The sequence below is a fragment of the Sardina pilchardus genome, chromosome 22 (genome assembly GCF_963854185.1).
Source record: "Sardina pilchardus chromosome 22, fSarPil1.1, whole genome shotgun sequence".
Taxonomy (NCBI): Eukaryota; Metazoa; Chordata; class Actinopteri; order Clupeiformes; family Clupeidae; genus Sardina; species Sardina pilchardus.
The window spans coordinates 21,124,503-21,137,619 of record NC_085015.1 but is presented as its reverse complement, the minus strand read 5'-3'; the positions used below and the strand labels follow the sequence as shown (position 1 = coordinate 21,137,619).

The 13,117-nt window shown below is 42.2% G+C and overlaps 1 protein-coding gene across 1 annotated transcript; it reads left to right on the top strand.

The window, feature by feature from the left end:
* The first annotated feature begins 7,687 nt into the window (after positions 1-7,687).
* On the top strand, positions 7,688-9,826 carry LOC134070459 (uncharacterized). The gene is made up of 4 exons (XM_062526833.1): positions 7,688-8,880; positions 8,991-9,051; positions 9,205-9,619; positions 9,721-9,826. The coding sequence occupies exons 1-3, from the start codon at positions 7,762-7,764 to the stop codon at positions 9,396-9,398; spliced, it is 1,374 nt and encodes a 457-aa protein (XP_062382817.1). The 5' UTR covers positions 7,688-7,761; the 3' UTR covers positions 9,399-9,619; positions 9,721-9,826.
* Positions 9,827-13,117: the final 3,291 nt, after the last annotated feature.

Below are 13,117 nucleotides of genomic sequence, written 5' to 3'. Positions count from 1 at the left end.
CAGGAAGGAGGATATAAGGGCTGTGGGAGCAGGCAAGGGGGCAGAAGAGACAGCTGACAGCATCAACCACCCCCTTTCTGCCCTCCGCTCTGCAGCTTTACCCCCGACATCCTGGCGCACCAACACTACCCCCCGTCACATGGCTAATTTCATACCCGGCAGTATTCTCCTCTTGTGCCCACCACCACGAATGCTAATCTGTGACTCCTGTGCCACAGTGCATCGAGGCTCTCAGGCTTGGACTCTCTGAACAGCAGGCAGCACACACGCAGTGACACTTCTTGGAACTCCTTGGCTGCTTCTTGAAATTTGTATTCTAATGCAGCTTTCACATGGCTGCATATTTTCAGGTCCAAAACAGCTGGCAGTGATTCATTCCTTAATGAGGATCCGCAGACTGCATGTGAAGGGGTCTGATGTATGGTGTGAATCCAACAGAGGTGGAAAGTGTCCAATAGAAGAGTGCATTGCTATGGTTATAGTTTAATATGGTTTAATTCAGGTTATACTAACTGTCAATTCGGCGTAATTTTTTCTCTCTTAGTTGCGGTCAAGAAGTGTAGTGTCAACGTACGGCTGGGAGCAGCTTGTGAAACTAAGAGCTAAAAATATGCAGCAGTGTGAAGGCGGCATAATGAACTCTCCTCATGTGTCAACACGGGTTCATTCACAGCCTCCTATTTTACACAGGTATGGCCAAGGAGCATGTTTACCAGCAAACCTGGTCAGAGCCCTGAAATGACTAGATGGGACCATGATGTGGAATCCTTACAGACAACTTGATTTTGAACAGGGCACCATTATGTTCACAGTGCGGTATGAAAGGAAGCAGCAGCCTTAGCCTCATTAAGTCCAGACCTATTCTTAATTAAAAATGGATCGAATTCCAAGGGCCATAGCCAACTGTGAAATTAAACTTAAGTTGGTACATTAAACTCTTTCCGAAGGACAGTAAACACATCACCATCAGCACGGCCTTTGGCAGTGCCAACCATCCTCTAAGTTGTTTCGGAAATGGGCAGAGCAAATTGAAAGGCGCTAACAGATTGTCTGAGTTCTATGTTCTAGCTTAGAGCTCTAGCCATGGAGCAGTGTTTTAGTGGTGTTGGACCAGGGGGTCAGGGTTTAGACTAGAATTAGCTTCAGCCAGTTAGCAATTGGCCACGGAGACTGTCAGACCTCCTACACCCCATTACACTCAATAGTCCGACAAATTCCCATTGGTTCGACCATACACTAGTCTTTCATCTGTGGCAGTCTCTACCTAATGATTGTGCGGAATGTGGTTAGGTGATGCAGTGATAATATACAGCAGGCTATGTATTAGGCCCATAATGGATTTATACAGCGTGCGAAATAAACAGTGGTAATTAAGAGGTCTTCCTATAGTAGGCCCCCCTCCCCTCCATCCAACCCCCATTCCATCCTGTGCACTAGTCTAGAAGAGTGGCACAACTAACTAAGGAGACAGGAGGATGCTACTGCCTTTGCTGTGGAAGGTAGCATACTTCATTGAAAATACTTTAAGGTCATTCTTTATCAAAACATAACAATTGATGGATTCAGTGCATCTTTTGAAACATTTACAATTTTACCTTCCTCATGCATCAGTTATTTAGTCTAGGTCAGTGGTTCCCAACCTAACAGCCTAATTGGGTAAAACAAATTATCATCCATCGTTTTTCAAAGAACCATGTGAATTATGAGAATTACATTTCTCAAAGACAACATATGCTGCAGATGGAAGAAAATAGCGTGTGCTAAAATAGGCACAGAAATGGGCGATAGCAAAAGTGCCCCTATCAATATGAATATCAAGTAGGCTATAGCACACAATGGGAATTCACATTTGAGATAATAACAGCCAATGTGGTGAGGATATCTGTCCCCACATGGCAACCCTGTCCATTGTTCTTTGTTAGGCGCAGCAGCAGATTTTTGTGACTAAATAGCAATCAGTGCATCTTTCTCTGGGTTACGTCGATTTGACTGTACTTAAATTTGCATGCACATTATTTATACAGTGTATAATTGTGCTTTCCACTTCGTTTTTTAGATTTGTTTTATTTTAATTTTCAGACTAATCTTCAAATGGAAGGGTATGCACATTTTTGTCTGTGTTGTTGTTAGTAATTTATCGTGAACAGGCAAATGTTGCTGCAAAGTCTCAAAACAGTTGCAAAGTCTCAAAACAGTCTCAGAACAGCTTTAGAAGGTGCATTGCAGTGAAGCCTGTGATCAACATACATTATGTTATTTATTTTAATGAAGATAATGCGCATATTTTTTTGTACTTAGCATGTTAAGTAAATTGATGTGTACACTTTAACGAATGCTTTCGGTGCTGAAATGGCAAAGCAGTGCTCCCCATCTCTGGCAAGACTAAATCCACTCCTGTCATAGTAGCAACTGGCTGTCCATAGACACACACAAAAATGTATGCACATGTGCGCGTGCATGCACACACACACACACACATGCAAACAAACGGTGATGACAGTAATTTGTTGCCTAGGCAATGGCCACAAAGCATCCTCTGAAGGAGGAGATAATTGTGAAGGCGTCTTGTCGGAGCGCCGTGTGGTCCGTCTCTCTCAGCAGATGCGTCCACTATCAATCAACCTCAGACGTCTCCTCTCCCACCACCACCACAGCTCCTCGAGAAGCTCACCTCCATCCAGACACTGCCATGTATAGCAAATTTACATCAAACGTATACCGAGGGACGTACGCTGCTAAAGCAGTCGTCACTACCCAGGAGCTTGACCCCTGTCCTGATCTCTGGTGCCGTTTTTGGGCTTTGCTAACCATTTACAGTTGCGAGCTGAATTAATGTCATTCATACAGCAGAATATAATGGGGGTCTCTGCAAAAATGAACGTGTATTATGTAGGAGAGCGGCTTATGCCTTAATTGTAGGCCTAATGGGAAGACTGTTTTGTGTGGTGTCAACCATGTCTTCAAACTGGATGCACTGTGGAGTGTACAGAGCTGTTGAAGTTCACTAATGAAACCCCTGTGATCCTCCTCTGGCTGTCATCCTCAGTCATGCATGGTGTTGGTGTCTCTGAATTGTTCCTGTGGTGTCGTGTTTCGGGGGAATAAAACAGTCAAACTGTGTTTGAACTTCATCTGTGCTCCATCTTTGCTTTAAGTAGCAAGGCCAGATAAAGAGATTAAGAGCTTCAAAACCTACCCGTAGTCAACAAAAGGTTTTTTTTTTTTTTTTTAATCTGAATGCTTTAATCATTCAAAGTCTTTTGAAAACAGTACATTTTGGAAGTGGTAGACATCTTTTTGTGTATTTCTAGTATTTCTTTGTTTCTTTTTTTGCGTCGTGTATGTGTTTCCTTCTTGTTCTGTGCCTACAATCAAATGTATAACTCAGGAAACTTTTGTAAGCAGGTACCACATTGTTTAACTTGAAGCCCTTATTTAGGCCTGCACAAAGCTTACCCCTTGACTGGCCAGACTTTTTCAAAGGAAAGGCCTCGGGGAATGAGACTGGCACCCTGTCATTCTTGCAGAGGCAGATTTATTTAGACCGTCTTTTCATCATCTCATCTCAAATCAAAGGCCGCTTTGATTGCAGACAAACTTGCCCTGCCATCTGTGATTGCATTTACATGTCTCTGTTCCTTGTTCTTTGGAAACTTTTGACCCACTCAGCTGGGAACAAACAACATTTTAGTGGATTTAAACTAATGACATGACACTAACAGACCGTGTTTAACTAACTTTAGGAGAAGTACTAGATTACTGTATCGCCCCATGGCACATGATTTAAAGAAAGAGAAAAGATGGGCATAACAATAGGCTAACACACAACTGAATTGACATTTATTTGGTCAAATTTACACAGTTTTAAATGTTCAGGAAATCTCAGGAAATTGTCATTGGCTTTAATATGTCATTCTTTCTTGATGAAGGCATCTGATTAAAACTGCTGAAGTGGCATCGCTCATACAATGCAAATCATGGTGAAATGTAGATGAAAGGTTCGCTCAGAGTAGTGGCCTGCAGTGAAAAGGGCAATTGGCCTCATCTAGTCAAGAGATGTCTCCAGTCTCCTTGTGCTTCATCAGTTGCTACTAAAAATCAGACAAGGCCGTTTTCGCTTTGTGCATCGCCACAGGGGTGTCAGAGAGTCTGTCTGAATTCTTACCTCAGTTGTAGTTTCAGTTTAGTGGTTATAATTTATGTCATTGTAGTTATGGACTGCATCAACCTGTTTTGTCACTGAGGCAGACTAGCTGATTATGATGGACAACGAATGGACATTGCTGATGGACAGGTCATTTACTAGTGTCTGTACATGTCAACGAATCACAATTTGTACAGATCAAGCTAAATTCTTATCTAGCTCTGAAAGTTGCACTTGAATTCCATATGAACATGTCAAATCGACTGACTCCTTTCCATAACTTCTTGTTGTACAAACATACATTTTTGAGATTTTCTCTGTGCCTCAAATTATCACTTTTTTTTGTGGCCTCGTGGATGTGAAGTTAGCTTTTTATTTATATCTGCATTATTGGTGTTACAGTAACTAACCTTTTTGTGTTAATGTGTTATTGTCTTTTATGACAAATTTCTCCACCTCCAACTCTCCAGGCTCATCATCATCATCATCATCATCATCACCAATGGGTGGCTGAAGGGGCGGAGAGAAGTGTCCAATGAATTACTCACCATGACACCAAGAGCCTGCACTTTCCCATGTCTATTCTCTATTCAGAGAGGGGTTTACAACATAACTGCTAGATTATGCAGACATAGGCCTACAGCGGTGAATCCGAAAGAATCGACCAATGACTGCAATGAATCTACTCACAACAATCCATTAGCCTAAACTATCAATTCACTGCTTGAAACACATGGAGAAACATGGCATGTTACACTGGAGGGAACCATTCAGAAATTGTGTTTTGTGTGAACATATTAGCAAAATCACCAGAGCCATATAAAGAGAGGTCTCCAAGTCAGTTTGAAATGTGGTCAAGATCAAGGGGCTGTCTATATTTCTGAAGCCATTGGAGGACGCTCCTAACAGCTCTGGTAGGCTACAGTTGTAATCACATGATAATGCATGACGGAGAATTTTCCTAAGAAAATAAAACAGTAGGCCTATTAGAAATTGGCTGGCCGTAACATTTCATCCCCCTAGAATAATATGATTCTATCGAACATTTTCGTCAAAACGGACATAGGCTACTATGTGACAGCCTAATAAGGTGAGGTCTTTCTTGAAGTTACATTTTTGACAAAGTTTATTCTACTTATTGGTAGCCATATGGTCTTCTAAGACGTGAAGCTCAGTATTTCAGAACTAATCTGAACACGGGACGATTTATAACAATTTAAGCCTATCGATGTTTTGGGAAATCACTAGCGCTCGTTCTTTTTTATTATTTTTTTCACTAGCGCTCGTTCTCTGCAGGCAGGTCAGACTCAGGGCATTGTGACGCAACATTGTGACGTTTAATTAGGTCATAATAGTCTAGGCCCTAATTTTCATGGTAATGTGTTAAATACTCTCAGACAAAACATAACCTCAGTTGAACAGGTCGACATTGCAATTCCTCGTGAAGGAAAAACTAGGGGAACTAATTTCTCAAAGGCCCTTGTCCTCCCAACCTCACAATGTCGGAAGGAAACGGGGTAAGAATAATCTCACTCAAGAGCTATTAGACTCAGGTATTTTAGTTAAATATAGGCTACTGTATAGCCTATTTCTTAGCGATTTGAAAATATTGTTAAGGTTTGAGATGAAAAGGACTCGCCATACGCTTACTGTTATTGTTAGGCTGTTGTAACTGTTATGTGTAGGCTATATGTAGGCCTATTGGACATTTTCAGAATATATCTTGCTTATTGCCATCATGCAATATCATTTGGCCTGCCAGATGTGCTTTGCAGTAGGCCTACTTGTTTTATTTGTAGCAATGAGTGAACGTTTACCTCTTTGCTAAAGAGATAACTGAATGTAATGGCCACTGCTGCCTGGATGTATCCCAAGACAGAGTATACTCTTCAGGATTCTACTGCTGCTGATTATGACTATTTCTTGTGCTTTAGCCAAATGAGACATTTCCTGTGGAATCAAAGGCTGAATGTGGCTCTGCAAGCAGGACCACAGATATTGATGCAGGTTAGTCTGTGCCAAATTCAAATACATCAACAAAAGTTGTCAAAAAGAATAAATAAAGTTGTGTTAAATGTCTCACAATCAGTACAAATCACTATGTGCCCATGCTTAAACAGTTGCCCTTCCATACTGCTTTTTCAGATCAGGATCATGCAAACTTGTCCCCCATGATACGCCACCTTGTGGAAAACATGACCGAAGAGTAAGAGAGAATAATAATAATTAAGACTTTAAATGGTCTGCACTGGTCTGATAGTGATATTCTGGGTTCTAAAAAATGATCTCTCCTTTTTTTCAGGCATTGGAGAGTTGTCCGTGAGGCTCTACATGTGCCTGTGAGACTAAATTCATCTTCTCAATGTCATGCACATATTAGTCATCAATGCCACGATGCATAGAGAGCCTATATATTCTTTATCATTTAACATGATGATGAAAAAGCTTATGGTGTGTTTTTGTTTACTCAGAGGACCAAAGAAGATGTTAGTCAGCTTTGTTCCTGCATAGTTGCGAAAGTGGTCCAGACGACTCATTATTACCTGATCCCAGCCCTTAGAAAAGTTCTGGGTGTTCCTGTCACATACGTGATTCCATGTGGAACAGCAAGGTCAGGGCAACTCACACCTCAGTATGTACATTAATCACTGGAATGACTATCTTTTATTTATTTATTTATTTATTTATTTTATGAAAGGGAAGCTTTTAATATTTACTACATCGATCATCTCGTGCATCCCTAAAGTAGAGCTTTCCTAATAGTAAATGGTGCCCAAATGTGATGCTCTTATTTTAGTTTTAGGTCAACTGTGTGTAGTTTACCTTACCCTGCAGTAGCATTTTTTGCTAGATATCTACATGTGTTTATGCCTTGGAACAGGGTAAGCACGTCGGATGCCAACAAGGCTAGAGAGTTGTCCTTGGGTCAAGGAAATCTGAGGGCTGAACATGCCAAAGCCTCAGGACTGTCACTCTCCATTCCTTTACTGGATCAGCTGACCGGCGCTGAATTTAGAGGAAGGGTAACCGAGCAAGTGAGTGAGGTTTTGCTCAGCACTCTTGGCAGTGATTCCTGCCCTGAATCTCCAGCTGAGGTATTTGCCAAAGATGACCACGAGTCAAACACCATAGCAGAGAGGCAGACAGACATCGGTGAGCTTCCTGCCTTCTATCCATCCGGCACCCACTCACAGTCTGTTGCTGATGATCTTGTCGATGATCTTGTCGATGATTTTGTCGATGATGTTATCGACTCCATGAACGAAGACTTGGGCCAAAACGCTCTCTCAGCAGCGTATGACGTTGTTGGATATGTCGTTGCGGGGATGAAAGATCTTGTGGAGGCAACACGAGTCATGGGAGGCGTCTCTATGAGAAGGATCTGCGCAACATCGCAAACAATGTTCTGTGTCATTCAGAATGCTGTGAGGAATCTTTTCTCCAAATCTGCTTACTCTGACAGTAAAGAGGAGACAACAATGGCCTCTGCTAGACATGTCATCAGCCAAGTGATATTGTCCATGCAGTGTGAGCTTTCAGATCTTAATAGTGCAGAAGATTTAGAACAAAGAGCACTGATCCAGAAGATCCTCAGTGCTTTGTTGCTTGAAGTCAGAATGACTGGCATGGAAATAAATAAGGACAGGTCACAAAGCCCTCAGTTCTTAAAAACAGTTTCAGACTCAGAAACTGTAGACCTCATCAAACTTCATGGCACTCCTGTTCCTCCTGAAGTGGTTGTCAACATGGAAGGCTCTTCATTGTCCCCTGCATGTGCCAATGAAGCCATCGCCCAAGTGGTGGACACCGTGTTAGAAAGTGAAAGACTTGTTTCCGTCCCCAACATAGTGGAGAAATTGATCTCTGAATCAAAAGTGAGGGTATTCTCCCATGATATTGCGGATCAAGTCCAAAAGATCCTAAAAAGCTCTCATGGCCTCCAGACTATTTCTGTGCCCGTGGGGAAGAGTCTTTCAGACTCCATTCTCTGCAAGTTGCCGGCCAGAGCTGAGAGACAGAATGAAGCTCCATCTGGATTTATTTACACTTATGTAGAGCAGGCTGTGAAGCAACTCGTGTCATCATGGTTGTTCCCCTCAACATCTTCTGAGGACCAAGAGCGTTCCCAGCGGACCTCAACTTCATCCGGTATACTTGACATGTTCACGGAAGTGATAGTCAAAGAAGTCATGGTGACTCTTCCCACAGAGTCTGAGGGAAACGTTGCTTCTGGCAACAGTGACGACTTTAAGAATGACTATGCCTCCCTAGTCTCCATGTTGGTCATTCGAATTCTGAGGAAAGTTGATAGCTTACGCCCTTCCATTGGCACCCATCAGGATGGCGTTCAGGATAAAGTCTTGGATATCTCCAGAGAACTGATCCAGAAGATTCTATGTGAGCTTGACACACGTTTTGGTATCACAAGTGATGAAAGTCATCCGCAGCAAGTGAATTTTCACCTGATGTACCGAAATGTTTACAAGGATCTTACTAGAGAGTTTGGGTCTGAAGATGTGCTGTGTTCTGCCCTGGAATCACAAGATCCATCTTTTGAGTCTTCCCTTGTGGAGAAATTGACAGGAGAGATCGGAAGGACTTGTATCCAAACCCACTTAGCAGCTTCTGCACCCCTCCCTCCAATTCAAGCTGTAACTGAACTACAGGAAAATAAGGAAAAGACCAAAAAGAAAATCACTCCATCCTGGCTGAAGATGGCAACGTTCAATTGGAAGGTATGGTGCTTATGATTAAGCTAATTTGGTCATGGAGTGTTGCATTAAACAATATACTACGCACTTGTAGGGTGTACCCTTTACTCATGATATAGCTTTGTGTTCTTCAGAGATCAAAGAATGGAGCACACAGTCTCCTTGACAGTGAGGGCTCTCATGTTCCAAGCACAAGTAAGTTCATGATACAGTAGTTCTTGTTTTCCTTTTGTAACAAATCCCATTGAGGATGTACAAAATAATCCTATTACATACAATAATACAAAATAACCTGCTCTAACCAGTTTTGAATGAAATATACAGTATATCTCACTCTGTTATTCCCAGGTTCCTCTCAGGTTCAGGCCATGAGGACCGAGCTAAGGGAGACTCTGGCCGAGGTCACCAAGGCTCCTGAGTGTGCAGCTGGCCGTCTAGAGAAGGCCCAGGAGGAAGAGACCACAGGGTGCTGTTTCTTCAGGATGCCCAAATTCAAGTTCTCCTTCAAGGTAGAGTTCAGTTTTTGTAACGGGTCTGTGTAATGTGTCTATTATGTGGACTAATTGTGATCTGACAGACTAGTGAGTGAAGGACAAGTCGGTTCATACTGATGTGAGTATGCAGATATAATATTGCTTCATTAATCAACATCTGAATTTGAACTAATCCCTCTCTTTCTTCATCAGAAAATACTGAGAGGAGCTAAAGTTGGGCCTTACCACGATGTTACCTCATTTGAGGAGCAGAAGTAATGTGCCACCAGGTAAATAAAAGCAACTACAAATATGATCAGAGTCATTCGTTTTGATGGCATTCTTTGATACATGTTAAGTGTTGTTTTTGTTCTTTGTCAATTTTTTCCAGCCTGTGCACCATCCTCATGTGAGACTGAGGAGCCCTCTGCTGAGTTGACTGCTTCTGAGGGTCTCACTAGGCAGGATTAGACTGACCCAAATCACACAACTAACTGATAGTTCATTAAACATGTTTCATCAAACATGACATCAGTCCCATTGAACATGTTATTCCATGCATGTTGATGTAATTTCGAAACAAGGTTTTCGATACAATGATAATGACTTCATAGTATGTACAGTGGTTCAAGACAATTTGAAAATCCCTTAAATTAAGCCCTGTCGTACACCCAGTGGAACATGGCGTAAAGTGTGACGCAATCAAGGAACGTTGCAAACATATATAGGTGCCTCTCATGCAGCGTTTATACGTCCTCCCTCGCTCCTCGGGCCTCGATCCTCACTGATCTACATACAGAATGATGGGGCAGCAACAATGGGATAGTCTATCCCTTCCTCTATCTTTCTTTATGTAGATCAGTGAGGATCGAGGCGCTGGACTCAGAGAACGTGTTGGATGAACTAGAGAAAGGTAAAAATCAATTGTTTAACTTGTGGGGAGGTGGACAATAGGCACATTTATATGGACAGTTTTTTTTGTCATTCCGATTAAGCTATTCTGATTGAAAAAATTGTGCCACCTGTTTGGCACGGGTTATGTTCTATTCCGATCAGGTGCTTTCAAGCATCTTTCATCTTTTGATCAGAATAGCTATTGTTGCCTAGCCTGGCTAGCGCCTACCACTTCTCAATGAGACGTGGTTTGGCAACCAAACGTTCATTTTCTCGTATTTGAAAAAAAATGCCCCACGGATGTCTATCTAATGCGTCTGTGCATAGCTCATCATGGCCTTGCTTTCCCCCCTGTTCTGATTGGTCCCCTATCTCAGGTAAAAATTAGGGCGATAGTTTCCATGCTGCCTTAGCAGCGTGAATCAAATCGCGCGTAAGGCAGCATGGGAACACCTAGGCTAATTGTTACCTACTTTTCATTGGGAAGATATAGCAGGCAATCCGAATGACCGTATACATGGGTGTTCATTCAGGAACGGACTACACCACCTATTTGATTTATTTTTAATTCTGACCGGATCAGGCATTGTCATTCCGATTGAGGTGTTTATATGACAATTTCTATTCCTACGCTGGTAACTTGGACTCGATTCGGATTTAAACAAAATTACTTAGACTTGACTTGGACACAAACAACTCGAGACTGGACTAGGACTCGAAGTTTATTTACCGTGTGCGTGTGCATTTGTTTGAAAGGAGAGACTGCATAAAAAAAGCACCTCTTTGTACATATTCAATACAAGATGAAGGACACACTGAATGAAGTTGTTTTTCTTGACCATCCTTTACTCAACAATGACATGGCACTGCCTATTGCTTTATGAAATTACAGTATGTCCTTAAACGCTTAGTTCAAACTGTCTATAAAAGTAGACACAGATATTACCGTGAACATTCTGTGTCAAATGGTTTTCAAAGCTGAATCACCAATACATTCATTTATTATAGCTTTACAACTTGATTTATTGACAAAGCTGAGGAAGCCATCAAGACAGCAGTGTATGGAGAGGACACCTAAGGTATGCTGTTGGATATTAGTCTTTCCAGCAAAGTGAATGAGCTTGCAATTAGCAGAACGTCTGGGGGAAAATGATCTTCCTGTGTCTGGCACAGTCAAGACAAATTGTGATAAACTCTGAAGGGTATCAAGCCCCTGTATGACGACAACCATGACAAAACAATGCATCAAAGTCCAAGGAGTAACAGCAGAGAGAGATTGTGTTTACAACCAACGACAGTACAGCACAACAACCCATGGGACAATCCACACTGTCCACAGAAGAGGGACACTGCTGAACAACAGATCTAAAACAGGTCTGAATTAAGAGGTGTGTCTATAGTCGTGTGACTACACACCACATCATTCAGACCTGTTTTATATAGTCTAGTCTAGTCTATAGTGTGCAACGAGTTGAACTTAACTGATCCCCGGTGTCATTTTTTCTGTCTGTGTGCCTGAGTGTGTCTCTGTGTGAGTGAGAGACCGAGGACGGAGGCGGACCTATCTTTACCACTTCTATCCAAGTAAAGTCATTAAGTTCATTAAGCTCTTTGGCTTCACACTCCATGAAGTAATGAGGAATAAAAGAAAACTTCAGAGACATTTATTCAAGAACATCCCTGCTTTCATGAGTTTTGAGTGCACAAACGTTCCGAATTCAGGTACTGTCTCCGGCTCTAAAAAATCACATAGAAAAGGAGAGAGTGTTTTCACTCGACTCATTATAGACCTCCCTCATTTTCTGCCGCCTGTGGTTGAGGAGTTATGATAATGGAAACACCAGAGATGATTCTGCTAGCGGTGTCCGTGTCGGACTCTTGAGGTGGTGGTGATCACAGGGCTGAGGACGGCAATCAAAGGCTCCCGCTCCACCATTAGACATCACACACATTGATTAGATCCAAAGGAAATGCTGAACTGCTGTCTCTCGCTGATTTGACCCCTACACGAGTGGAAGGCGTTTCGTTTGGGTATGGGTAAGTAACTGTGTGTGTGTGTGTGTGTGTGTGTGTGTGTGTGTGTGTGTGTGTGTGTGTGTGTGTGTGTGTGTGTGTGTGTGTGTGTGTGTGTGTGTGTGTGTGTGTGTGTGTGTGTGTGTGACGCATGCATATGTGTGCTTATCTGAATGTGCAGTGTGTATATGGGCAGTGGAAAGATGTGTGTGTGTGTCCGTGTGTGTGTGTTTGTGCGTGTTTGAGAGAGAGTGATAGGAAGGGACAGAGAGAGACTGAATTGAATTGAGAAAGGGACTGATTTAGTATGTGTCCTTGCAAACGCCTCTGATAAGAGACTCTGATTGTCCTTCGGTTGCTTTGGTCAGTCTCTGTAAACACTGGCCAGGGTAATCAGCTCTGACCATTAATGGGAACACATCTCCTTTCACATCAGGCTACTCTCTCTTTCTTTCTCTCTTTCTCTCTCTCTCTCTCTCTCTGTCTCACACACACACACACACACACACACACATACACACACTCTCTCTGTCTCTCTCTCACGGGACAACACATGACACCAGTTGTCTATCTCTTACTTAGATCAGTCTTTCCTCTCTCCTGTCTGGGACCCAGACTCATGTGTAAGGTCTTTGTGCTCCTGTCTAGTTCCATTATTGACACGATCAATCATTTATCAATCACTGTTCTTTCAGACTGTTAAAGAAAACAAATCAACCGTATGTGTCTGCATGGTATGTGTCTGGAGTTTCATGACCTAATACAGTATACTTTCTGAGCATTAGTGTCACTGTACATTTGATCTAACATTTTCTCTGTGTCTGCTTTTACTATAACTTCTTCTGAAGAAAAAAAATACAAACGTTTTCATAGCTAAAGGG

Bases quoted from the DNA above. Each gene is read 5' to 3' on its own strand.
- LOC134070459 (XM_062526833.1), top strand. From the start codon at position 7,762: ATGACTGGCATGGAAATAAATAAGGACAGGTCACAAAGCCCTCAGTTC. The intron at 8,881-8,990 runs GTATGGTGCTTA...TGTGTTCTTCAG, and splicing joins TGGCAACGTTCAATTGGAAG to AGATCAAAGAATGGAGCACA. The intron at 9,052-9,204 runs GTAAGTTCATGA...TGTTATTCCCAG, and splicing joins CTCTCATGTTCCAAGCACAA to GTTCCTCTCAGGTTCAGGCC.